At 35.5% G+C, this 27505-nt stretch overlaps 1 protein-coding gene across 2 annotated transcripts; it reads right to left on the bottom strand.

The window, feature by feature from the left end:
• Positions 1 to 4925: 4925 nt before the first annotated feature.
• YIPF7 (Yip1 domain family member 7) lies at positions 4926 to 27151 on the bottom strand. 2 transcript variants are annotated; one of them, XM_060148258.1, is made up of 6 exons: positions 27036 to 27151; positions 25393 to 25509; positions 19452 to 19610; positions 12564 to 12711; positions 7982 to 8163; positions 5013 to 5427 (listed from the first exon to the last, which is right to left on the bottom strand). In XM_060148258.1, exons 2-6 carry the CDS (start codon positions 25506 to 25508, stop codon positions 5265 to 5267), a joined length of 768 nt encoding a protein of 255 aa, XP_060004241.1. In that variant the 5' UTR covers position 25509; positions 27036 to 27151; the 3' UTR covers positions 5013 to 5264. The 2 variants fall into 2 exon arrangements, with proteins under 2 accessions (XP_060004242.1, XP_060004241.1); XM_060148259.1 differs by lacking the exon at positions 27036 to 27151 and having other exon boundaries at positions 4926 to 5427.
• Between the last annotated feature and the right edge of the window lie 354 nt (positions 27152 to 27505).

Raw genomic sequence — 27505 nt, 5'->3', positions numbered from 1 at the left:
TGAGTGAGCAAAGCTGCATCTGCCGCTCCCCATCGCTGGCATTACCGCCTGAACCATCCCCCACGCCCCCACGCCCCCACTCCCGTCTCTGGAAAAATTGTCTTCCACGATACTGGTCCCTGTTGCCAGAAAGTTTGGGGACCACTGGTGGACTGCACCCCACAGACCTACAAGCCCTGTGCTTGCCCAGCTCCAAGACTGAAGAAAGAGCCTAGACTCCGCAATAGAGACATTAATGGTTTAATGAATCAGGGGAGCATTCATGTCCGAAGCAAGGTCGTGGAGCAACACCCCACCGTGTGAGGTGGACGGCAGGCAGGACATGGTGGCAGTTGTTGCTTCTGGGGGAAGGGGAGATTGCCAGTTACAATGGGAATTGACATCAGGTTGGCTCATTGGTTACCAGGGAAACTAGCAGAAGGGCACACCCCTCACAGCGTCTTTAATAGGAACAATTACTAGCTGGGCCCTGGGGCAAGTATGTAGGAAGGTCAGTCATGTGATTGAGGTGTCAGTGAAGCAGGCACTGGTGGAGCAGGGGATGTACAGAAAGCAAGAGAACAGCCATGTTGAGTGTCCTGACTATACATGTCTAGTCTGGTGGGCTTTTTAAACTTTAAAAAAATCTATATTGTGATTTATAAGATAGAAGATAGATAGATAGATAGATAGATAGATAGATTTGGTCTTCATCCCCATTTTTAACACAGAGCTCCTGAAACCTTTGGAATTTATGAGTGCAATAATAATAAAAAAAAACTTTGGAAGTGATAAGTGCAATTTGTTATGCTAATTAGGTGACTTTTGGACCTCACCTAAGCTGGTTGCCAGGAGAACCAACCATGTAATTAGAAGGGTGTAGCTTTCAGTCCTACCCTCCCACTTCTGGGGAGGGGAGAGAGGCTGGAAGTTGAATCAATCTACAACGGTCAATGATTTAACCAACCATGCCTATGTAATAAAGACTCTATAAACACCCAAAAGGATGGGATTCAGAGAGCTTCTGAGGTGGTAAACACGTGGAGATTTGGAGAGAGTGGCACACTTGGAGAGAGCATGGAAGCTCCTTTTCACCATACCTTGCCCTACACATCTCATCCATGTGGTATTTATCTGCATCCTTTATCATATTCTTTCACAATACACCAGTAAGTAAAATGTTTCTCTGAGTTCTGTGAGCCACTCTGGTAAATTAATTAAACCCTAGGAAGGGGTCATGGAGCCTCTGATTTATAGCCACTTGGTTAGAAGTACAGGTAAGAACCTGGGCTTGGGGCTGGCATCTGAAGTAGGGGAAGGGGCAGTTGTATAAGACTGAAGCTTTAGCCTGTAGAATCTGATGCTATCTCTGGGTAGATGGTGTCAGAATTGAGTTGAATTCTCAAACTTCCTGCAGATGTTCAAGAATTACTTGTTGGTGGGGTGGGAAACTACCCCTCCCTCCATACATAGAAATTTGGGTCCCAAATCACTCATTTAAAATCATTCCAGACTTCCACTCAGAAATAAAAACTGATTTGAAAAGCTATAGATCCTTCATTACATCACTGAAAAACAGAACAGACCCCACTGTACTCTAAGAAAAAGTGGAGCAGGAGATTGTCCGTATGGTTTTATAGTTGGCTTTCTTTACTGTGAACCAGATCAGAGTAGAAAGGCATCTGTCATCAGACATCGCAAAGGCCACTGCCCTAGTTAAACTGTTGTGAACTGGAGCACTTGAGTCTCAGTAATTCAGGACTTTTTTTATTTTCAGCACATGTCCCCATTCATTCTTGTAGAAATGAAGGCCATCTCTTGACTCCAAATGTGCCATTTACCTTTCACATATAATCTGTAACTTTTGTCCAACCAGTAAAAACAGAAAAGTGAAAAAAATTTTGCCTTCTCAGATAAAAGAAGTTGAAAGTGTTTGAGTAAAAGGGAAAGGGAGAAAGTTTGTTAGGGTCTATTCAACCAAAAAAAATACATTTCTAGTTGTGTACCCTAAATGGCTTCCTTTCACTTTATCATTTTTTCGGTAACACATCCTACTGACCATAAACAGATATCACCATTAACAAAGGAAAATACCTCCATTCCATACAAATGCATATAATGCAAACACTACTTGCAATGAGGGAAAAAGCCTATATTTTGCAAGATTTTTCTATTCAAGTGCCAACTAGATCTGAATCGGCATAGCTTATTTCAACTAGAGTTCAGAAATGGACCCAGGATTCATGCAGGTATCTTTTTAGTCCTGTTAGATACTCTGGATTCGTCTTTTTTCTTATTATTGTATTATTTTTCCCTGGCAGGTAAAACTCTTTGCCTCTGTCCAGTATTGACTAAGGTCAAGGGAAAAGGATGATCTGAGTAGAAGAGGTAGTAGACATGTTGACGGCCATGAGAAGATGCAATTAGGTTTTTGCTCAGTAACAGGAGGGTTATGTTGTGGTTATGGACACTGGAATCCAGCTCTCCTGATTCAAATTCTGTTTTTTGGCTGAATAACCTTGGGCAAGTGATTTAGCTGATCTGTAACTAGTAGCCTCATTTGTAAAACAGAGGTGATGATAAGAGCACTTCATAGAGGTATTGTGAGGATTAAGTGAGTCAATAAAGTAAAGCATCTAGGTCAATCCCTAGTAAGTCTTGAGTAAATATCAAAATTATGCAAATTTCATGCATACATTTTCTCATATTATCATTCTTCCAAAATATTTTCATGGAGTTACCTAGCATTCAACCATAGAGATAAACAATAATTGATTTAACTTACTGCCTATAGTAATATATTTTTGGATTGTTTCAATTTTTCACAGTTACACCTTTGCCTATTTTTTCAGATTAACATTAAAGTCACTTTGTATTAAAGTATTTAAAGAAAACTACTCCTGGAATTTTAATTGGAATTATATTAAGTCTATACATTTATTTGGGGCACAATATTTTACAAAGTCCAATTTTTTCATCCTGTGATATAGGATATCTGTCTACATATCTAGTCTTCTTTAAAAGTGCCTCTAATATTTTATAATTATTTTTATAGAGATCATCTATATTTATTTTTACATTAATACTTAGGTATTTCATAATTCTGCCATTATGAACTATTAAATGAATTTATTCCTATTTCTTACTCTTATGAAATATTTAGTATTTTGTTTATGGGGCTTTTTATACAGATGTTATAATTTTTCATAGTAAAAAAATCAAAACTTTTTTGGGTATAACTGTTTTTATGCACAGAAAAATAATGTCAACCTACATCCTGAATTTAGAGCAATATTTGCCTATACTTTTTTTTAATTAAAGAACTTTCTAAAAGATAAAAATTTAAATCCATAATGTAAATGTACCTCTAAGAAATAGGACTATATACCATAGAGAAATCAGTATAATAAACAGCATTCTTGCTTCATCTCCCTTAAGCAAAGGGTAAGAAGACCATCTTAGTCCAAATAGAAAGCAAGAACTTAAGGAAACTCCATGCTTTGTTAACAGGTTAATTAATGAATTATAAAGTACAGAAGTCTAACATTTACCACAGTGCTGCCTTCTTTTCAACATATTCCTCCTTAGCATTCTTCTCATACTTCTGTAATTATCTTGTTTATTTGTTTACTTGTTTATTGTCTATTTTTTTTCCTACTCCCAAAGTAATTTCTATTAGGGCTGCAGCCATGGTTGTCTTATTTACTACAATTATCAACACCCACTGCACAGGAGGAAAAATTTTTCTTTCTTCCCTTCTAGGTTCTTTGGCTGACCAAATAATTAAATTGACATAAGATAGATTAACAGGAGAAAACAAATTTAATTTCATACATACAGGAGCCCCAAAGATATGAGACCTAAAGACAATTTGAACAATTGAGGCCTATATGCCATCTTGAGCTAAGGAATGGGATAGGGGTCTGGAGCTTCAAAGGGGAGGAGGTAATTCACGGGACAATCACAAGAGCAGATGTTTGGTAATTAGATATTTTCCTTGCCATATGGATAGGTCTTTCAAATAAAAAGTTATCTCTGATAATAACTCCATCACACATTCCCCCTTGTCACTGTCTCTTTTCTTCTCCACATCCAGCCCCTGCACCTGCATAACCAGTGTTTTCCTCTTGACCTATTATTCATAGCAGCACATAAATATCTTTCAATGTTTCTTACCTTAAAATAAAAATCCTTTGATTCAATATCACTCTTCAGTTATGGCCCATTTCTCTGGCTTTTATAGGGGGAATGTGTGTGTGTGTGTATATGTGTATATATATATATATATATGCACATATGCATACACACACGTCTTTATAGATATATACATGTATCTATAAAGATGCATGTAGGTTGATATATCTGGTGATGGGAAGACACACTTTTTTTCTAGATGTTTCTTTCTTTCAATAAAGTAAGAAAGGTCATCAACTAACAGTATGAAAGGAGTATTGGAGATTTGAGCAGTGAAGAAATGATGTGAAACAATCGTCTCAGAAAGTGCGAAAGTGAATTTATCAATAGTAGGGTAATGTAATAGGACTCAAAAGGTTGTACTGAGCAGCCATTTAAGATGTAGTCATATAATAAAACAGAAACAAGTGGCATTTCCTCCAGTCACATTCATCTATTCAGGGAGCAAAATGGCAAGGGTACTGAGGATATACATATTCAAGGGAGAAATTATAGTAATGAACCATGGCATCTAAACCAAGTAAGAAGGAAGTTAGGGCTTGAAAAAGTGGTGAGTGAATGCATTGTGCAAATGGGACCAAACAATAGCTGTGAAAGTAAATGAATGGAAAGGCAGGAGATTCTTTGACTCTCAGATGAATCAAACCCTAAATAACACCTCCCCTGAAATTCTCCAAAGGTCCTGGACAGTGTGACTTAAACAACTTGTACACAGCTTGAACTGTCATGAAGATTTCTCAAAAGGCTCACTGTAGATTTCCTCTACCCAGTCAGCATATGATTTTATTTACTTACAATTTCTCAGAAATACATCCATTGAGAAAAGCAGGGTCCATCAGTACAACAACTATATCCCTTTTTATTTTAAAGTATTTTAAATTGTTTTAATGCACCAACCAATAAGCAAATCATCATTAAAACCAAACAGCCTATTAGAGCCCCATCCTTAAGTGCTGTTTTGTCTCTCTGCTTATTATTCTCTCAACAGCGATAAAACAGAAATCATATGACCAAATGTGAATGCCAATACATTTCCAGGATAATCTGAGCGACAAACAAATAGAATCCTGTAATGCCATCTCAAATAATCTTCAGAAAACTGTTAGGAGGGCAAAAAGCCCATAAAGTAAGGCGCAAGGGTAGGCAATGAGAAGCTGCTGTCCTTCCATGGCCAAGGCTGAAGTGAAAATTTTGGAGGCTGAGAGACTACACCAGCCAATGATGACCAGTGCCAACACAGTTCCAAAGGTGCCCCTAGAGCAAAGACAAAGGAGATGGTTATCTTACACCAGGAGAAAAAGAGGTTATTGAATCACAGCTGCCTCTGAAATGTCCTTGGTACAATATTTATAACCACTTTCTCAATTTGTAAAAGGAGGGTGAGGAACCACAGGAACTCAAAGGCCTCAGCTATTTAGAAAATTTTTGAATCAAGTTCACCATTAGAAGCTAAATATTTTATAGGGTGGTAAAAACTCAGATTATTGGAAACAGAAGAATTGACCTGCTGTCACTCTCATGAGTCAACATTCAAATCCCCACTTCCGAAATTCTTTTATATAAGCTATGTTTAGAGACTTCTTTTACAGCTACAGATTTCTTTTCCCCACTTTCTTCCTAAATTTACCCCCAATATGAGCAGAAAAATGACTGGACTCGCATTCCAGTGGGGTTCCTACTCCCCAGCACACCCAGGTCCATGTCCTGGGTTTTTGTCTAGGACAGCAAAGCCTGACACAGCTCAGTGAGGGAACAGATGCAGCAGTAAGGCACAGATGTGTGTGGCCTCCCACCTCATTGCTGAAGATCACTTTGGCAAATAAACGTGTGGATTTTTATAATATCAAAATGGATTTGTTCAAATTGGTATCTTCAAAAAGTAACTGTGGAGACAATTGGTTCTTTAGGAAGAAATGGGAGTGAAGTGACTTAAAAAAATTGCAAAGTGAAATGGTCATTAGGTCAAGTGCTGCTAAGTACCAGCGTATTGTTCTAGCCACTGTCAAACTATACTGCCTCACTTGATCCTGGCTGAATCTGAAATTGAGAATTGTGTTTATTATTTGTGAGAATGACAGAAATACCTACTTTTAATAATTGAACCAAAGCAAAACAAGTGAAAAAGTATACAATATAGCTTATGATGCCTTAGATTATAAACAAACCAAAAATATTTTAAAACACTCTAGTAAATATTACATTTGTAGGTTTAGTTAATATCTATTAGAAATAAAATTTAGAGTGATTCAATTTACAGGTTTTGGTGAACAAAAATGTGAGATTATATATAATTCATTTGAATGTTATATTAATATGCCCAAAAAGGCAATTTCAGTTTAATGGTCTTAGAGATCAGATAGCTTATTCCCCATTAATATAATTTAAAGGATTTCTAATTCATCCTTTACATTTCAGAATGAAAATCTAGTGAAAAATGTCCAGACCTCTGATGATTCTCAAAATTCAAGAGTTGTAGTTTTTATTTTCTTTCCCTAATAATCTGGAGTCATTTAAGATACCCCAAAGCTAAACTTTGATGGAAATAATGTCTAAAACCTAGAATTTTTAAATGGTTGATCATTATAGTATTCTTTGGCAAAAGCATCTGACAAAATGGAAGTTGTAAAACTGAACTCTGTAGTAACTTGTCAAACATCTGTACCAAACAACATAGCAAACAGAACAGCTTGCTAAGGAACATGATATACAAAAAGTGGAATTTTTCCATGGACAAGACTCAATAAATACACCTTTAACTCACATTGTACTTATACATTCAAAGTTTCCATTTTCTGTTGTATTCCTCTCTTTTAAGTGTTAAGCACTCGCTGGTAAAGTAAGAGTTTGCTCTGTTATTCTCAAGACTATTACTTTCAAAATGAAACCATATTAAAACAAAAAAAGCATTTCCATCTATGTCATTCTCAATAACGTTATGAAGAAAATGTCTGAGATTATATCTAAACAAAAATATTAAAGTCTTTCTAAAATGTTTATCTGGCATTGGCAAAATTCTGTATGTAATATCCTATCCAGTATAGTGTTGATAACCTAAAACTTAGATCATCCAAGAAAAAAAAATGTGAATTGTGTCTCCTTTGGATGTGGAAGAATGAGCACTGATGGCAAATGTTTATTTCTAATTGGATTTGGAGCATGGCAGGTGACAAAGGACTATGTAATTACTTACTCTTCCCAACCAAAGTGGTAGTGATATGCACTGCCCTGGGAAAGTGCCCGACAGAAGCATATCTACTGAATCCTCATTAATATTTTTGAATTGCAAATACTATCTGCCCAGGAAGTAAAAAAGAAAAAAATATATTGACTGAGCATATATGCTATAAAGTTCTCTAGCAGTAATATCCTCATTAGGCTTCCTGGGAATTCTGCACTGCAAGGAGTCCAGCTGAGAAAGAATACTCGCTTCCTGCCTAGAAGGCAGAGTGCTTGGGAGCTGAAGCAATTTGTCAGTGTGCACCAGGCACTTACTCTTCTTAATTCAAACAAGTGAATTTTCTGTTGTTGGTTATATTACCCATGACAATAGTTCATACTGAAGGATGTGACAACTTACAAAGTGCCAATTTTAAAGATAACTTCGTTTAATTTATTTTTTAAATCATCGAAAGGAACAGCACCTGAGCCAAAACCGACCTACTTTCCTGAATCTGTATGTAGCTTTTAATAGCCAGTTTCCCCAATCCCACTACTAACATGATCAGAAAGAGGCTAACTGTTGTACTGGTGTGGCAAACCCTAGCGATGATTGTGCAGGTGGGGTCAATTAGCACACACAGACGCTTACTGCAGTGAAAAGAAGATGGCACAGCTGGACAGGATGACCATGGGTATCAGGCAGTAACCCAGAACACTCGCCACGCAGCCACAGGACACCCCTGAAGAGCTCATCAAGTTTAGTAAGGCGTGAATCCCTAAGCAGCCAATGGCACTCGTGCCATACACGTAACCAAACTGGACTTTTCCTGCCTGAAACAACGGGAAGAAAACGGTTTGAACATAGAACAAACATCAAGAAGAAATCAGATTGTCAACAAAGCAGAGAGTATTTTCGAATCAATCAGCTCAATGCTGCTCATGTCTTTGTAGTATAAGTCTCGAGACTGGGAGTTCTGGAAAAAATACTGCCTGTTATACGGATTCAGGTCATGAAAACAAACACCACCACCCCCCCTCCTTGAACTATACGTGACATGGCACAAGCGTGCTTATATTTCCAGATTTATATTTTTTATCATAGATTGCCTATTGGGGTACTAGGCATAGGTAAGGATATATTTTTCTCCCCATATCTGTTGAACAATTAAATGAATGAATAAGTTAATGAAAACATTCCAATTTAGTCTTGGAGATTTACAAAACATATTAGTAATATTAGCAAACATCTGTCAGATTTACTATGTTCAGTCCTATTCTAAAGATTTCACATATATTAATTTATTTAATCCACACAACATAATTAGTTGGTACCATTGTTGTACCCATTATACACATGAGGAAACTGAGGTGCAGAGAGGTTAAGGAACTTGCCCAAGGTAAAATAATGGTAAGCAGTGGAGCTCAGCTTTGAATCCAGGCAGTCCAGCTCTAAAATTTAGGTCTTTAACACCTGCAGGAGCTCTAACAAGTCATAAACAAGGGGACTTATTTAACCTTATTTAAGCCAGTATACCCCAAACTTATCTGACCCCAGAATCCTTTGTTTTCATAATGCCTATTACCAGCTTAACTGAACAGACTTTATGAAAAACTGATTTATATAAACCAACTGATAGCAAATCACAAAAGAGGTATTGTTAAAGGAAGTCAGTAGTGTTCAGGATAGACCACTGACCTGAGGATTCATCAAAATAGCCATCACCCACAGAGCACTAGAGACTTGTTCCTGAGCCAGCACCGTTAAACTCATCCAGGGAAAGTCACAATCTACTACTGATTCAACAGAGGATATTTTAATGTTTGCCACCCGAGGATGCCAAAGCTCCAGTAAAGAATGCATGTCATTTTTATATATATACATTAAGCTGGTTAGAAATTCTAGATAAAGATTGAGGAGGCTGACTCCAGTTTTCATGGGAATTATTTGAAAACAACAAAGGATCTGGTAAGTTGATTCAGAGAGAGAGCTTTTTAGCTGTCCTTTTTTCTGCTCCATAGTTGTCCTTATGTCTTACAGAATAAAGAGATATTTATTTTGTAATTAATTAATGGAGAATATCATGACCATTTTAATGTTTAAAATTGTCTGGCTATTTTGAAGTTTTCTTCCTCTGCAGTTGGGGAAGTGGATCACTACAAAGTTCTTTCACAAAATGTCCCTGGGCTATGCTGCAGAATTCTTTGCTGCATTAGTCATAATAAGTCCTCCTGGCTATTTTCTGAAATAATGCCAATAATGCTAATGGGCATGCTAAAAGAAACACATCAGTTATGTACTGCTCTATTGGGTGAGTTTGCTCCACTTGGAAAATAGTGACAATTTCAAATCACTTTCACGTAGTAGAGAAACATTCTACTTAATATTTTAATTGGGTGGGATAATTCTGAGGTAGGAATAGTTGTAATGGTGAAACACAACTTCCCTGTACCCAAAGGACACATAGCTGGTCCATGACCCTAACCAGTTTTGTGCATGGGGTAAATAGAGGGTGGATAAAACTAATTTGGTAGTAAAATTGTCCTTTTCCATATCAGCTACTGACCTCTCTCCTTATCTCTTACTCTTGTTAGTTTATCTAATTTGAGGTACAATTCCATCTGGCAGGGCCAGTCCCATTTTTTAAGTTGTTTCAAATTCTAACAAGAACTTGTAATTGAAATGGAAAATAAATGTTCAATTTCTTTTTAAATTCAAAATTTTTAGGTCAGCCTTGTACCACCCTTATTACTACATCTTTACTTGAAATACTTCTTATTCTTCTGATTATGCTTTTATATTGGCTGTGCATGTTCCTTTTCCAGATCACACTCTTAGCTCTACTAGAAAAATTAAATGGAGCCATAGCTTTAAAACACTTGTGTTCATGGTTTGGGGGGTGAAAATAATTTTAAGAGGAAGAATAAGTAAAGTTAAATTTGTGTTGAGTGTTTGAAGCAGTTCTTTTTAGTTTGCTTCCTTCAACATGAAGAAAGTCCACTAAAAGGTGTTGTGCCTTATATAATTATAAATCATAATAAGTGATGAGTATGTGACTATGAATCTTACGCCTCCAGAGATAATGAACAGATTTGAATATTGTTTCTGGATTTAGTTTTGCTTTCTCTAGTACAATGCATATACCAGCCCATAAAAATCATCTTTTACATTTTAATTTTAGATATCCAGGGCAGGGTTAACAGCCTCAAATGGACTCTGAGTTAAATTTGGCTTTATTAATATCCAGTGGAGTTTTTCGGTCCTTATTGTTCTACATGTATCAGAATCAATTCTGAAGTAACCACATCTAATGGTAAAGTTGAAGTGAAAATATTTGCCTAAAAAGTTTGAGAAAATACGCACTTTTACACATTCCCTAAAATTTCACAACTGAAACGAACCTTAAGAACCACTTATATAAACCTCCTTTTTGATCTTCAAAATGAAAAAAATGAAGGCCAAGAAATAGGAAAACAAAAAAAAAGGTTCAGGATCACACCTGGAGGCAAAGTTAGGGGCAGATCCAATTTTTCCACTTTCAGTTGAGTTCTTTGCCTGTATTACTTTGCACTTAAAACAAAAGAGAGGATATTTAAATAATTCCAACTAACATTATGTACACAAAAAAGATCTTAATGGGATTAATGCTTTCCTTTAAGAGGTGGTAATAGTAATATTTTCTACAGAAAAACAAAGAGCTGTTATATTACGAATTACCTGAAAAAGAAAGATGAGTTAATATATTAAATTGATTGTTTCTGACAATTTGATTAATTGACATGGTCTTACTTAGCAGCTTAATCTAAGATTATCAAATTACTATGACAAAGACAGAAGGGACGTTAGAGACTAAATTAAAACTCTGGTTGATATAGTGTTAGATTAGTTGAGTATTTGCATTTGCTGTAGTTCAAAGGAAGAAATAAGATGCTATAAGTACTATTGTATTGGGTAAATATGATGTGATTATTGACCACACTACAATGCAGAAATTATATTTCTATCAGAATTTCGATTAGTATTATGTAATTAATAATGAAAAGTGAAGACTCATTTAGTTGCAAATACATTTTACAGCTATTTTTGAGAAGTATAGCTGCATTAGGGAAGTGGATAGCTGTAAGAAAGGAAAGTGAAATGAGTAGTTATTTTAAGGACTTTTCTTAGAATCTTTAATTTCCTATATTACCTCTCTTGCCAAATTTATCTCTTTGTGCCCTAATGAAACTGTACTTGTCAGACTGGCTTGACCATCTTGTTCATCCTCTGTTTTTAATGTATTGTCATTACCTCCTTAACACAAAATCATAGACCTTTCTCATTTCTTCTTTTTCTTCCCTTCTTTGGGTGGAGAAATCGTTTTTCTAAACTATAAGCTAGAATACCTTCTAAACTTAACCTAGGTGGAAATATGTTTTTCTTTTTGGATGACTCTGAATATCATTACTCCCAGATTTAAAGAATGAAAGAGGCCCATACACAAGACAAATGGAGATGTCAGGGGAAAAATTGCCTTCATAAAAAACAGAAAACTAAAATGATACGGGAAATATACAGGTTGAATAAACAAATCACTGCTTATCGTTGCAAGTCAATTTATTCATAATAGCCTAACCAGAAACAAGGAGACTCATCTCATACCTAACAGAATATTTGAAATAGTCTAGAGATAGATACACCCCAGCAATGAAAATGATGAGTAAATAGAGGGGATTTGTCCAATGTCACAACAGAAATCTCACAGAAAACAAGAAATAAAATTTCAGCCCTCTGTTTCCCAAATCCATGTGTTCCTCCTTTTTCAGATCGACAGTCTTTTCTAAACAACAAAAAAGACTTAAATTACAAGAAAATCATTTATATGATTTCCTGCTTTGTTGAAAATCTGTCTTGGTGATTTGATTTTTGAAATTCTATTTAAATTTACATTTTTTATCTGTTGTAATACATGATGGCAGTTTCTCTGTGTCATTATGGTTCTATTAAATATGTCTCTCTCACCAAAAAAAAATGTAGTTATGAATCAAACAATTTTCACTTCATAAAGTGATATACTTTCTTCCGTATTTACAAAGACCTCTTCAAAAATGACATTTGAAAGGACATGCATTAAAATCTGGTACTTGGCTGTGGTGTATGCAGAAGTAGAAATATAATGCTGAAAACATGAAACTTAGATAAACCAATGTTAGCTTAAAAATAGGAAAATGTAGTGCTTGCTGCTGTCCATTACCAGAAGTAGGGAAGCTCCTAGGACCCCACAGAACAGGATGGGCCCAGTGAGGTCTGTTTCATTCATAATGCTGCCATCTGCTGGCTTCAGTGGGTTTAACACTGTCAATGTTTTTTGCCGTATGTGATCAAAATTAATTCCAAGTTCTATAAAGAAGAAGGGGGAGGAGATAATATAAATATAGAAAAATAAGCATGAGTAATATTCTTTAATTAAAGTTAACAAATATTATTAATTTACTTAGCACTTTAATCTGATTGTTATACCTTCATAGTTTAAAGTTCTACGTAATATATAGCAACCTTGAAACAAAAAAAAGACTTTTTATTCCCACACAATGAGCTGAAAGATATATTTTAGAGAAATAATTCCATCAAGAAAAAATTTCCCTGCCTTCTGCAGCAAATAGAAGCTTAAAATGCAGCCAAAAATGAGGAAATGGACATTATACAGTAAAAACAAAATATAATGGTAGCTAACAAACAAAAAGTCCCATCTTAATGCCCACTGAGATATTTCTTTTTCCTGCATTTTCTATTGCTAACACTTCTGAAACTTGTCCTACCAAACATGCATAATTTTCAATTAGCAGTGTTATCTAATCTAAAGACACTTAGCCTAGGTCTGGGATTTTACTTATACTCCGCCTGATGAGAAGAGCAATACCATGCTAACTGCCTGAAACTCCACAGAGGAGAAAAGGCAATGGCTCATTCAGCAAGTAAAAGCAATCATGGCGTGCATACATATTTTAATAAGGTCAGTGCTCTGTGTTGTTGAGTCTGTGTATTCAGAGATTAAATTCTTGAGACAATTAACCTTTCCCTTTTATGAGTGGTGATGCTAGAATAAAATATCCAAAAGCAGTGGGCTCAGTGTCCATGAGTCTACACTCAATTAGTAATTTCTAATTATTTCTCCAATGCCTTGTTTTTCGAAGAATTCTGACTGCCCCTTTACAGACCCCGCTGCTAGATTCTGCTCCTCTTATATCTTTTTCATTAAAAAAAACAAAAAAACCAGCCATTTGACATCCACTGAATATAGAAATAAATGCCAACATCACACCAGTTACTTTCCTCACCACTCCTATAAAGATAAACTTTAAGATGCATCTGGAGTAGAAAAAAAAAGGACATTCACAAAGGAGAATATAACGTCACCACTTAGGAATCAGTAATCAAGTTGGTTACCCTCCTTCTCTCATTTTAAATTTGAATATGGGTGAGGTGGAGGTTAGGAAAAACTGGAGCTAAACTACTAGAAAGTACATACATTTGAGCTAAAAAGAGTGGAATTCTTTTTAACGGAATATTTTTACTGAATTTTGCTGTAAGCCTTACAAGATTTACATGTGTTGTTCTTACTGATGTGCATTGAGGCTGGTACTGTTATTTTATTCCTACTTTGTGCATCAGATGGCTGAGGTTTGGAGTGATGAACTTTTCCAAAGTCACAGAGCCAGTAATAGAAAACTAAATAAATAAAATAGTCCAATTAAAAAATGGACAGAAGAACTGAACAGAAATTTTTCCAAAGAAGACATACAAATGGCCAACAGGTACATAAAAATGTGCTCAACACCATTAATCATCAGGGAAATGCAAATCAAAACCACAATATCATCTCACACCTGTTAGAATGGCTAACATCAAAAAGACAAGAAATTAAGTGTTGGCAAGGATGTGGAGAAAAGGGAACATTTGTGCACTCTTCGTGGGAATGTTTATTGGTGCAGCCAGTATGGAGAACAGTATGGGGGTTCCTCAAAATGTTTTTTAAAAATAGAACTACTGGGCTTTCCTGGTGGCGCAGTGGTTGAGAGTCTGCCTGCCGTGTCCCCCGTCCGGGAAGACACGGTTTCGTGCCCCGGTCCAGGAAGACACGGTTTCGTGCCCCGGTCCGGGAAGATCCCACATGCTGAGGAGCGGCTGGGTCCGTGAGCCATGGCCTCTGAGCCTGCGCGTCCGGAGCCTGTGCTCCGCAGCGGGAGAGGCCACAACAGTGAGAGGCCCGCGTACCGCAAAAAAAAAAAAAAAAAAAGTAAATAAAAAATAAAACTACTGTATGATCCAGCCATGCCACTTCTGGGAATATATCTGAAGGAAACAAAAACAGGATATCAAAGAGATATCTGCACCCCCGTGCTGAAAGCAGCAACTGCCAAGACATGGAAACCACCAAAGTGTACACTGCTGGATGAATGTGTAAAAAAGTTGTGGTATACATATATATATATATATATATATATATATATATATATATATATACACATTGGAATACTATTCAGTCATAAAAAAGCAAGGAAATCCTGTCATTTGTGACAACATGAATGGCCCTTGAGAGCATTTTTCTAAGTGAAATAAGCCAGACAGAGAAAGTCAAATACTGCATGGTATCACTTGTATGTGGAGTCTAAAAAAATTTTAAGTCAAACTCATAGAGTTGGAGCAGAAAAGTGGTTGCCAGGGGCTAGGGATAGGGTACAAAACAAGAGGGTACAAAAGAAAAAAAGAACCCATGCTTTTAATCATATAGCTGTTGTTGAGTCAATATGCATCTAATCTCATAAGGTTTGTAGTTTTTTGAAGTGAGCCCAGTTCTCCCATGTGAAGGATTGTCTCCCTAAATCATTGGTACCTGCCATTCAACTTCCCTTCCCAGGATTTAGTACCGCTCTTTGGTCAGAGACAAGGTATAATTCAACTTCTTTTATAGTTGTGTATACCACCTAAACACCTTGCAAAGCTGACATTCTACACACAGAATACTAGATGAACTTTCAATGATCGCCATGACATACAGGGACCTTGCTCTAACAGGGGCCTAGACATTTTTAGAAGGTCAGCCAGACATTGCCCGAACTAGGATAGAAAGTGTATCTTTCACTCTTTTCACATCCAGGTTGACAATTGCTAGCCAACCCAAGCTTGAAAAGAAAGAATTTGAATTTAATTTGAATTAAATAAATAGTGAGCAAATCATTTACATTTCAACTTCCCTTTTTAGTTTCACAGTGTATTTATATATTTCTTAATGAACATACACTTTGGAGTATATGAGTAGTTCACCAACTTGAAATAGGTTAGAATGTCCAATGTGATTTTTAAAATAGCAGAAGATTTTAAAAATTGAGAAATACTATAGTTTAAATGAATTTCACCTGAGGCTTATGTTGTCTTCAAACTTTATTTTCAATTTATATATTTACATTAACAATATGTTTTCAGTATTTACCACAATAAAGTGGCCTTTAATTCAAAATGCCTTTCCCCTCTAAAAGCATAATCATTATTCCTGAAGAAACCCAGATGAAAATGCTTTATGAGACATTATTACTGATATCAGCCATTTATTTGATGGCATAATTAACTTTTGCATGTTTCAACATGGAGTCATGAAACAATGAATGAACATAAGACCTACTAAATATTTTCATAAGAAAAAATATTTTATGTGTTTTTTACCAAAATACATCTCCATAATATTTTGTTTTCAAATTTATTATAAGGTATGCAAATGAGATACCTATTTATCAATTGTAGATACCCTAATATAACAACTTATTTTACAAGATAAAAAAAGATGAAACTGCTGTGAAATTTGAATGCAAAATTTATTGTTTTGCTGTCATCTAGTGGTAGTAAAGTATACTATATGTTATAAAAATGAATTAATATCTTTGTTTACTATGCAAATTGTGGCACTGGCCTTTCAAATGTAAACATCAGGCTATGCTACAAATGTAAATACCAAATATCACAGTAATTTTTCTAGTCTGACAGATTTGAATTGACTATTATTCTTCAAGATGCATTTGTTAACATTGATTATACATGATCAAATAGCAAAGGTTATTATTCTTACATAAAACGAAACAAGTCTTTTAGACAACTAAGTGTTTAAGGAATAAATGAGTGCACTTTCAAATAGCATGTTTTTGTGCAAGGGATGTTAATTATTATAACTTCATAATTTTATATGTTGTTTTGGTGTATGCTCAATAAAAACTAGCAAATGTCTTTTATCATCTTATCCTAGAAATCCTGCCTATGGTCTTTTTATATCTTTTAGACAGATGAGGGTTGAGGCTTTCACAAAGTCACCCAGCCTGAAGAACATATTGGATCAGAGTCTAGAAATTTCATAGACTCAAAATGCAAAATTATATCAGATACTCTCTCTTCTAATATACAATATATTTGGTGGAGATAATCACAAAGAGAAAACAAAACAATCTAGGAATTTCTCTGAGATGTAGTAGGAGGGGAAATCTAGTATATTTCTTTCCTTTTTGAAATTTAAGAAGACATCATGGGAGAATGTATTTGAGTTTAGAATATTAGAATGGAGGCATCTGAGACAAGTAGAAAAAATTATTTTCAGTAAATGTTACAGGAAAAATTGATCAATCATTAAAGAAAAAAAACAAAGTTAAATTCTACTTCATGCACTAACCTAAAACAATTTTCAATGAATCAAAAATTTAAGTGAAAAACAAAAAGATAATTTAAAAATTTAAGAATCTACAAGAGGATATAAGCAGTATCTAGAGCTGGAGAAATATATTCTAAACAAAAGAGCAATTGGAAAGAAAAGTTACCAAGAAAAATATTGTGGAGTTAAAAACATAAATATGATTAATAAAATGACTATATGCCCTAATATCCCACAAACAAATTAGATGGCAAACACAACCTAGGAAAAAAAAGCTTGAAATACATATTCCAGACAATAATTAATATCTTTACCATATAAATATCTCTATAAATAAAAAAGGAAAGGAAAAATCTTAAGATTCCAATAGGAAACCTGCAAAGAACTTGAAAAACAGAAAGAGGTAAAAACATGTAAAACAATAAACATACGAAAAAAACATATAAAACAGTCAATAAACATATGAAAAAAATGTTTAACTTTTCTAGTAACCAAGAAATAAAAAGTATTCTTTTTTGCCTTTTTGCCTATCAAATTAACAAAGACATTTCATATTCTACTGTGGAGGTCTGTTGGCTCATTATTTTTCTAGATGAGCCTGACAGTATAAATGGCTTTTGACCCAGTAATCCCAATGTTATAGTTCCATCCTAAGGACAGATTCTGTACAGGTCAAAGTTTTAACTATGATATTCACCAAAGCATTATTGATTATAAAGAATGACCTCTATGGTAGATTTAAATTATAGTACTTGTATATAGTAAAATATTATGAAGCCATTACATGTCATATTTTCAAATAACATTTAATGACTTTAAAGAATGCCTGTATAGAAATGCTTATGATATAAAGTAACTTTAAAAAATATAAAACTTTATGCCCATAGTATGATCCAACTTTTATTTTTAAGTATTTACCAATATATTCATAGTCAAAGAAATATAGTATTTCATTTTTTAGTGTATATATGTATATATTCATAGAAAAACAGAATAAAGGGTGGAAGAAATTACATCAAATTATTAATGATATGTCTCAGAGACAAAATTTTTGGTGATTTTTAAATATTTTTATTCATATGTTTCTATATTTTCCAAATTTCTATTTTGAATATAGATTAATTTTATAATTAGTCAATTGATAGTTTTTTTTATGTAGAGATGTTGGTGGAGTCAAGGAAAATTCTTGATGAGAATGGCTTATAACTTTCAGGTGTTAGATATCAGATGCAGAGGCAAATTAGAATGAATTGGTTAAGCGTAATTGATCCAAAAACTTAACTGGCTTCTAAAGAGCCAACAAATAGATTATATAAATCTCTGTGCTTTTCTGAATGGTTTAAATCTTTCCTCTTTTCTTAATTTGAAGGCAAAGAGAGAAGAATGTTTTACTATCAGGGGGCTGGCTGTGTTCATAAGAAGCAAACAATGATCTTTTGATGTGAAATATTGGGAATTTTAGCCTATCCCTTTTCACTGGACTACATACAAAAGAGTTAGAGCAGTTAGCCTGTGAATATTTCTCCTTGGCTTCCAAATTTTTTTTTTTTTTTTTTTTTTTTTCCGGTGCGCGGACCTCTCACTGCTGTGGCCTCTCCCGTTGCGGAGCACAGGCTCCGGACGCGCAGACTCAGCGGCCATGGCTCACGGGCCCAGCCGCTCCGCGGCATGTGGGATCTTCCCAGACGGGGGCACAAAGCCGTGTCCCCTGCATCGGCAGGCGAACTCTCAACCACTGCACCACCAGGGAAGCCCGTTGGCTTCCAAATATGAATCTCCTTGAACTTTAGTTTTCTAGCATCATGTTGACATTCCTTAAGAACAAAAGTGGCAGATATAAATTGGCTGGATTAAAAAAAAAATCAATGGATGGAAGATGCCTGAAATCTTTGGGGGCCACTTTTAACTGCAAGGGTCCCTAGGTTTCCTTGCCACCAACAGTGCTATTTACTGGAATCATATTCCTTCCCACTTAGTCATATCTATCTGAGATGTGCGGGCTCACAGGAGCCAGGAAGGGAAAAAAACCTGTCTTTTCCCCATGACAACAAAAAAAGAGTACTGAGAAACTACCCACTTTGCTCCCAGGCAAACATAGCAGAAAATAGTAAGATATGCTTGTGGTTACTCTGATATAATCACTCTGCCAAAAGATGTCTTCACTGTTGTCTAGATAAGGTCAGGGAGTCCACATTCAAGAAACAGTGAAGAAACATTTAAAAACTGCAAGACTAGCACAGCAATAGCTCGTATCTACTTCCAATTGTCCCCACACATACAGGAGACAAACTCCCAAAGGTTTAAGTGTGTTGGTCTGGCAGACTCTTGTTTATATGTGGAATAATCACATAAAACACTGTGTGCGGCATGCTGACAGCGCACATTAAGAGCTGATTATTGCTATTGTTCTTTGAGCTGTACACACATTAATAGCACTTCCTTAACTTATCTTCTAGTAAAGGAGGCTCTTCATCAAAACTGTCAATGTAAGAAGATGGTGAATAATAATCCTGGTTGGATGCTGGCTGAAAGAATTGTCCCGCATAACTGGATGACACGAGCATCTCTGGTGGGACGAAGGCAGCCTGAGGCTGCTCACTGGCTTGTTGTCTAGAAAAAGGAAAATACTGATATTTACACATCTAAGAAAGGGCTATTACGACAAATCAAGGAAGGAAACTACAATTTTCCTTTTATGATTTCTCCTAGTTTTTATGACTATTTACCCATGAAAGAATTAACTTGCTTGACGTTTAAATTTAATCAAAAAAAGTGACTAGTTGTGAGAAAACTCTCTAGAAGAATGATCCATATTGACTAACATGTATTGATAATTTACAATGTGCTGGACACTCTCCTTCACATTTTCTCACGTAATTAAAACTCTGCAAGGTAAAAACCGTAGTTTTAATCCCATCTTACAGAAAAAGAAATACAGGTTCACGGAGACTGAATGACTTGCCTGGTAACACACAATAATATTCAGGTGCTGGACTGTGAACTGAAACTGTCTGAGCAGTGCCCTGATCCCTACACAATGCTGCTTTTTCACTGGTTTTCAGGGACAGTCACCAAACAGGACATTCCCTATACATCTATGGAGGCAGCAAGTAAAAAATCATAGTCATACTAAGTGAAGTCAGACAGACAGAGAAAGACAAATATCATATGCTATTGCTTATATGTAGAATCTAAAAAAAAAAGATACAAATGAACTTATTTACAAAACAGAAATAGACCCACAGACATAGAAAACAAACTTATGGTTACTAAAGGGGAAAGAGTGGGAGGGATAAATTAGGAGTTTGGAATTAACATATACACACTACTATGTTTAAAATAGATAATCAACAAGAACCTACTGTATAGCACAGGGAACTATACTCAATATCTTGTAGTAACCTATAATGGAAGAGAATGTAAAAGAAGAATATATATATATATATATATATATATATATATGTATAACTGAATCACTTTGCTGTACACCTGAAACTAACACAACATTGTAAATCAACTATATTTCAATAAAAATTTTTAAAAATCAAAATTTTAATAGTAGTCAATTCATAGGGGAAAAAAAACACCTAAACTGACCGTTGTCCATCAAGGAGTAGACTTTTTAGCTCTGGCTATTCCCAGACAGTTATTGACAATCGAATTATCTTTGAGAACCTGACTTAAAAGTCTTCCATAGCTGGCTTCACTGTCCATCTTTTGAAACGTGCAGTTTAGTTTTGTTGAAACACCATATTACAATATTTCCTTGATTGTGCTTTTATTTGGTTTTTATTTCACCATTTGTGTGAGAAAGTTGGAAAACAATCTTCGTAAATAACTTCTTGCAGGAAGAGAAAGGAAGGAAGAAAAAAGGGCTCATCCATGAGGTTATTTGGTCATTTCAAATTGTTTTTACCAAAAGGAAAGGAAAGGGAAGGGAAGGGAAGGGAAGGGGAGGGGAGGGGAGGGGAGGGGAGGGGAGGGAAAGGAACATAAAAAGTGGTCCTTGATTTCCTTGATTACAGAGCATCCTAATTAGCTCTTTGAGAAGGTAAATACTGAAACTTTGATGATTTCTAACTCAACACATTATTCCAAATTTCAACTGAATTAGACCAGAATAAACACTGGACTCAGGCTGCTAGGATTTAAATATTACCTTTGTTAACAGGCATCTCCTATTCCTGTAAAAATCATTTCAAACAACTGTGAAGTGAGTGCAAAAGCCTCCTTTAGAACGACTGGCAACATTCTTGGTCATTTTTCCCTTCTTTTGCTTTCCAACTCTATGTATTATATTTCTGCCTGTAATGCTAGTCCCATCGTAGGATGTATCCTGAACCAAGTAGAGTGCTTAGCAAACAGGACTCCTGGAGTCTGACTGCCTGGGTTCAAATCCCAATTTTATAATCTTAGGCAAATCATTTCACATTCTGTGCCTCAGTTTCCTCATCTGTAATATGAAGACAATAATAGAACTCATAAGGTTATGATGAATTAAATTAGCTGAAATAAATAAAGCACTTAGGTTAGCGTGGGGCACACAAAAAGTGATCAATAAGCATTAGCTAAGTATCTGTATGCTCTTCTCTTCCCGAGACTGACACTGAAGCATTCTAGACACCTTCCTCACACCCTGAAACAGCATCTTCTCTATTTGCAAATTGTTGTCTCCCAGTCTGCCACTTCCTCAGAGAAAACAACATTAATAGGAAGTCAAGAGTTTGTATTCCTTCTGTGCTGATCATCTCTAGCTTTTTCCCATTTTGGTTTCCCTGGAACACCCAGACTGACTTTGACAACATCCCACCCACCCTTTGTTTTCCTACCAGGAGAATCTCCACTACACCCATGCCTGGCTTGGCTTTCCGTCTCTAAGCCATGAAGCAAGGTCCATATACAAACCCTCGGAATGCTCACTAATTCTTCAATATTCCCCTTCTCACCACCTATACATGGGGTTATACAGTTCCAACCAGCCTGAAGAGGCTTGTCTTTACTTAGATGATATTGTGTTAAGATACGGCATGGCCTCCAGCTTGGGAAAAATATTTAACTGTTTCTGAGACAACAGGACTTAACATTCACCTTCCAATGTAAATACAGAAGATCACTGTTAGAAGACTCAGTTATGCTTTCTGTGGTTTCAGAATTATGTCTGTTGCACAGAGTCAGTTTTCTGTCGCATCACATAATCAATAGGTACGTATTTTATTAGAGGCTTTGTTTTTCCAAAACTGTATGGACTTCCATCATGAGGGTCAATTGATGTTCCTTTCCTTTTTCAGTCTGATCCCTGGGGGAATGGGCTTGTATGACATTCCCAGATCCTGGCTCAGCCAGCGGGTACACATAATGATGTGCCATTAACTATGCTTGAAACACTAAAGGAATCGCAGGTCTAGAGACTCAGAAAAGCTGATAATTCAGTATCTATCTGTTCAAGTCCTGCTGAAACATTCAAAGGGAGTTTTCCAGTTGTTGTCACCTTTCTGCAGAAACAGCTATTTCTTACTCTAAATAATTGGAATAGATTTCCCATTTCAAAAGCTGGAAACTGCAGTGGGAAAATACAGCCTAGAAAACTGGCTGCAGACATTGGAAATAATGCCTATCTGAATGACTGGATAGTTAAGTTGTTTTTTTAATGAGAAAACTCCATCTTGTTCATCCTAAACTAAGAAAACTTGGTTAAAAATATAAATATGTTCATTCATAAGAAGCACATTCAACCAGCTTTCAGATCACTACGCCATTCATTGATCATAACAAGTGTTTTAAAATAAGCTCTCATACTGAGGAGGAGGGAATGGGGCAGGGGACAGGGAGAGAGAGACTAATTGATTATAACTAGCTACTGGATTCCTATGTCTTTTGCCAGTATGATGAACATCTTATTCTGATTTGGGGTACATTTTAACTGAACTATTCACTGTATGAATAAAAGATCAAGTTTCTGGAGTTATTTGATGCACACTTGTAAATCACTGACCTGACTCCATGTTTTATGTACCTCATAAAAGTACCACAGCTAATATGCCCTTTTCTAATTCCTGAGACTTGCAGTGTGGGTTGGAATTTACCACATCCAAATCAGGACTTGGATTTAAATGCTAAGCATCTGAAGTAGGCCAGGCCATCAACCTGATGCAATATAATCATAACTTGCCCTCACTTGGTTATATTAATTTCCATCTCCTTGTCATCTCGATTTCTGGTCAACATTGATATGTGCAGTCAAATGGAGAAAGAAAATTGGGTGGGCTGGGGTGGGGGGAGAAGGCTGTGGTTTGAGTCCCTGCTTAAGGAGACAGCTTTGTCTCTCTTTTACTGGACTTTTCAGTTTCGTTTACTCTGAAAATGTGGATTGCGGATGCTGCCCAGGTGCTTATTCCATCTGGAGAAGAGAAGGGAGAAAAGAAACAGCAGACCACTGGATCCCTTCAATAAAACAGGAGCACAGAGCTGAAAAATCCTATTAGATAGCTTTCATGTGGATTATATATATTTGAGTTACCATCCTGTAATACCTTCATGCTCAAACTACTCCCTGGGCCATCATACACTTTTCTGTTTTTTCTCGACCTTCCAAACTGTAAATCATAAATGAAATAAAATTAACTTCTTTTTCTGTTGTTGGATTCAGCAATGATTGAGCCAATTCTAGACAGCTTTATCCTTTTCCCCCATCTTTCTTATAAATATTTTAAACACATTTAATTTGCCTGGTGATAATATTCAGATAGATAGGTAGATAGAGGTATGGATTGCTTTTCATTTTAAGATGTTCTTATGGCAATTTGACTAATGCTAGACAACATAGACTAGGGGCATGAATGAGATAAAATTCCAGATATTTAATTTCTACAGTTTTAAAAACATTGGTTACCAATTCCTTTCCCTATCGCTTTAGAGCAGTGGTTCAGCACGAGTAGTAAGGATGTAGCTTGTGAAAACGGCACTTATCTGCCTGTGTCTGCAGGAGTCATCAGCCCATAAAAACAACATCCAAATTGTCTTGGTGTAGTTGAAACGGAAGAGTCCCCACTTCCTGTTGTATTTATTCTGTTTTTTCCTCCTTATTCTGGAGTTTTCAAGGTACTTACCTGTGTTCGAAAAATAAACTTCAAGAATTAATAAATTTGAAATATTTCTTATGTGGTTATTTGCCCTAAACTTGTTGGAATGGCACAGTAACCACACATCCCAGTTTGCCTAAGATGATCCAGTTTATTCTTATTGTACCAACATTGTTATTAATAGCACACATTTTACTCTCAAAAATGTCTTGATTTTACAATAAATTATATGCCCCTTAGTCTAATCCAACAACCTTGGACTAGTAGCCTAACCCCATTTTTTACGAGCTGTGTGACCTTGGAAAAATTCCTTAATTTCTCTGTCCCTTCTCACAGTTCACTAATGTAAAAGAACATCTAAAGAAGCAACTGTGTAACCAAATGCATGTTTAAGTGACTCAGCAATGGTGTCCATTGCTTCTGCAAACTATAGTTATATGAAAAAAATAACATATATATTATAATGGTTTTACTTTAACACACACTTTCCTGCACATTATCACAATTGTTCTTCAGACAATTCTCACGAAGCAGGTATTATTTACATCCTTATTTCTCAGTTTAACACACCCAGTTGGGGAAGTTGTCTTTCCCAATGTGACAAAAAACAAATACCAGAGCCAGATTGAACCAAATTCTTCTCATTCTAACTGCCCTATTTGGGGCACTAGTAGAGGGTAAATACTAAATTCTTAACCATTTTTTAATTTATTTTCAACTCAAGTTGAATTGTCAACTCACATAACTAACACATTCTGAACTACATTTATCTCGATTTCAGTTAGGAATTGCCACACTGTATTATAATAGCATATTTAATTGTCCCCCTCTCCAACATAAATTTTTTAATTTTGTGAGGGAAAAGATTATAGATTTCTTCTTTATCTTTGGGTTTACAGTGCCTTTCTTAATTTCCAACACACATGCAGGCACTCAGTAAATGTTTATTAAGTTGAATAAAATCGGTTTCTTGAGCAGTATCCTGGGAAATATCAGGTAAAAGGAAAATGTTTTCTGTTTGTCCAGGGCCTGTATTCATGCTCCTGATTAAGTGATGTTTTGAAAAGAGGAGACAAGTCTTTCACCTGAGGCGACAAGTCTTTCACCTTGATCGCCTGAGGCGATCAAGGCCATTCATGGGAAGCTGAATTCATTTCTCTGCCCTTTCCTAACATTTCTTCTTGAGCATTTTACTGAGATACAGCGGGGAGAGGTTTTGCTTCCCTCAAGGGAAACTCCCTACCTGAAACTCCCTGTCAAAATATTATGACTTCTTAAAATGAGAACATATTTTCTCAGTGTCAAGTACTTACTCTCTAGATCCATAAAGATTTCCATAGGCATTAGAATCATTATAACTCTGCTCCTGATTTTCAATGTTATAATTAGATTGGTAAAAGTCGGAGTCAAATTGTCCCAAGTTTGACATCCTGAAAAATAAGAGTGAAAAATGCAGAAGTTTAGGAGTCAATAAAGGTTCCCTTGAGGTATTTACGAGGATTAATAGATGCTGTGATTATGGCAGGATTCCTATTAGAGAACAAGGTAGTCTTCGAATGGGGGAAGGGTGTGGAAATGTATGCTAGAAAGTCATTTACAAAACCTATATCTTCAATTCACTTTTCTGAAGTTTTCACTCACTAGGACTGTGACTTTGACTAAATTGACTTTAACTGATCTGAAAAAAAAACATTCTTCACCTAATACCTTATTCTCAGCAGTTTAAGAGAAAAAGTTTAAAAGTTGGTATACATCTAGAAAGTTTTCCCTTAAACAATGTTAGTTCCCCACTATAAGAATATATATATAGAGAGATAGATATACATATATATGTGTGTGTGTGTGTGTATCTATCTATTTATATATATATATATATATATATATATATATCTTGTTGCAAGGCCAGAAAGCAAACAGCTAATAATAATAATGTTTGATTTTCTCATAGAGCTTTAAAGTGTGCTAACAGCCTCTCTTCTCCCCAAAACATAGACAAAACTCTAAAAACTAATCTCCTAGTTCTACTTTATAATTCCTAAAAGGTGTTTGAAACATTTTCCTTTTCTCTTGCCCTGCCTGCTGCACTTAGGCTTATGCTAAGTCAGAGGGAGAAAGGCTCAATTCTGCTATAGGAACAGAGTCTATCTTTCCATACACCATCTACATAGTTTTTATTCACTTCTGGGAATGAAGAGGAGTGCATGATCTTGATATAGACCTAACGGTTTAGAATAGCAGAGGGAAAAAGAAAGACTTGACAGGAGGAAAAGGTTGGGAAAGAAAACAATAGCAAAGTGGGTAATAGTGTCTCTTTGGATGAAAATTAGAGAATGGAGTAAAGAATCTTTTCAACCTGACAGATATGGTTTTCAACTCAACATTTTAATCTTTATTTTTTCTTTGAAAAGCTTTCTATTTCAAAAGAATGAATTTAAAAATCACTAACAGTAATCCATATAATTATAATAAATCTATGGAATACTACTTACAATAAATTTCAAATGAAACTGCATAAACAGCCTTAGCTCTAAGGGCCTCATTAATCAGAAATATGCAAGTAACAGTTGTCAAATATATCAAATTTTTTTCAGCTCAGTAAAAATACAGAAAGCTTTTCTAAAATTAGATTCATACATCTGATATAAGAAGTCAAGATTTTTCATTAGTAATGTGTATAAAAGTAACTATGATTATATAAACTAAAATCAGGACTAGGAGAGTGTTAAATCTTTTAACAACTTATAATTTAAAGAATTTAAAGTTTAAGAGCAGAACTTTCTCAGTCCATGAAAATATGTTATTATAAAGCATAGAGAGTAATTTTACTGGAAACTACAGTAAGTTTTCAGAACATGCAAAGCTTTATGTAATATGACTATAGGTATTAAAGTCCTTACATAACCCAGCTTTATATTTTGTTTAAATGCCAAATTTTTTAGAAGGATCAGACACATACCTTTATATTATTTTAGTCGAAAGATCCTCCAACAAATGTAGCTTTATCTGAGAAATTTTTAACAACAGCTCATGAAAAGATGACCTGCTGGCTATATATATAAGCTTCTAAATTTGTACTCTGACACTCTGAACAGATGCTACAGCCAAAAAAAAAAAAAAAAAAAAACAAACAAACAAAAACCTGCCAAAAGCCAAACCCAGTATCTTGTAATACTTGTTAAAGTGTATAAACACAGTGAATGGTGTAGAGAAAATTTGATATGGTGGATTCAGTTTCCTTCTGTGACTAATATACCCTTAAACAATGATTTAAAGTTATTTATTTGAGACAAACAATAAAGAGGCCTTAACACTCCTTCTGCTTTTTAGCCTATGAGAGTAATTCACCCTAGACAAGATTTCCTAATAATATGCAGTAAAAATCAATATATGGTACATGATCTTAGCATGATGATCTTAGCAACAATC

The sequence above is a fragment of the Lagenorhynchus albirostris genome, chromosome 4 (genome assembly GCF_949774975.1).
Source record: "Lagenorhynchus albirostris chromosome 4, mLagAlb1.1, whole genome shotgun sequence".
Classification (NCBI taxonomy): domain Eukaryota; kingdom Metazoa; phylum Chordata; class Mammalia; order Artiodactyla; family Delphinidae; genus Lagenorhynchus; species Lagenorhynchus albirostris.
The sequence above is the reverse complement of the archived record's forward strand: the minus strand, read 5'-3'. Positions and strand labels throughout refer to the sequence as shown.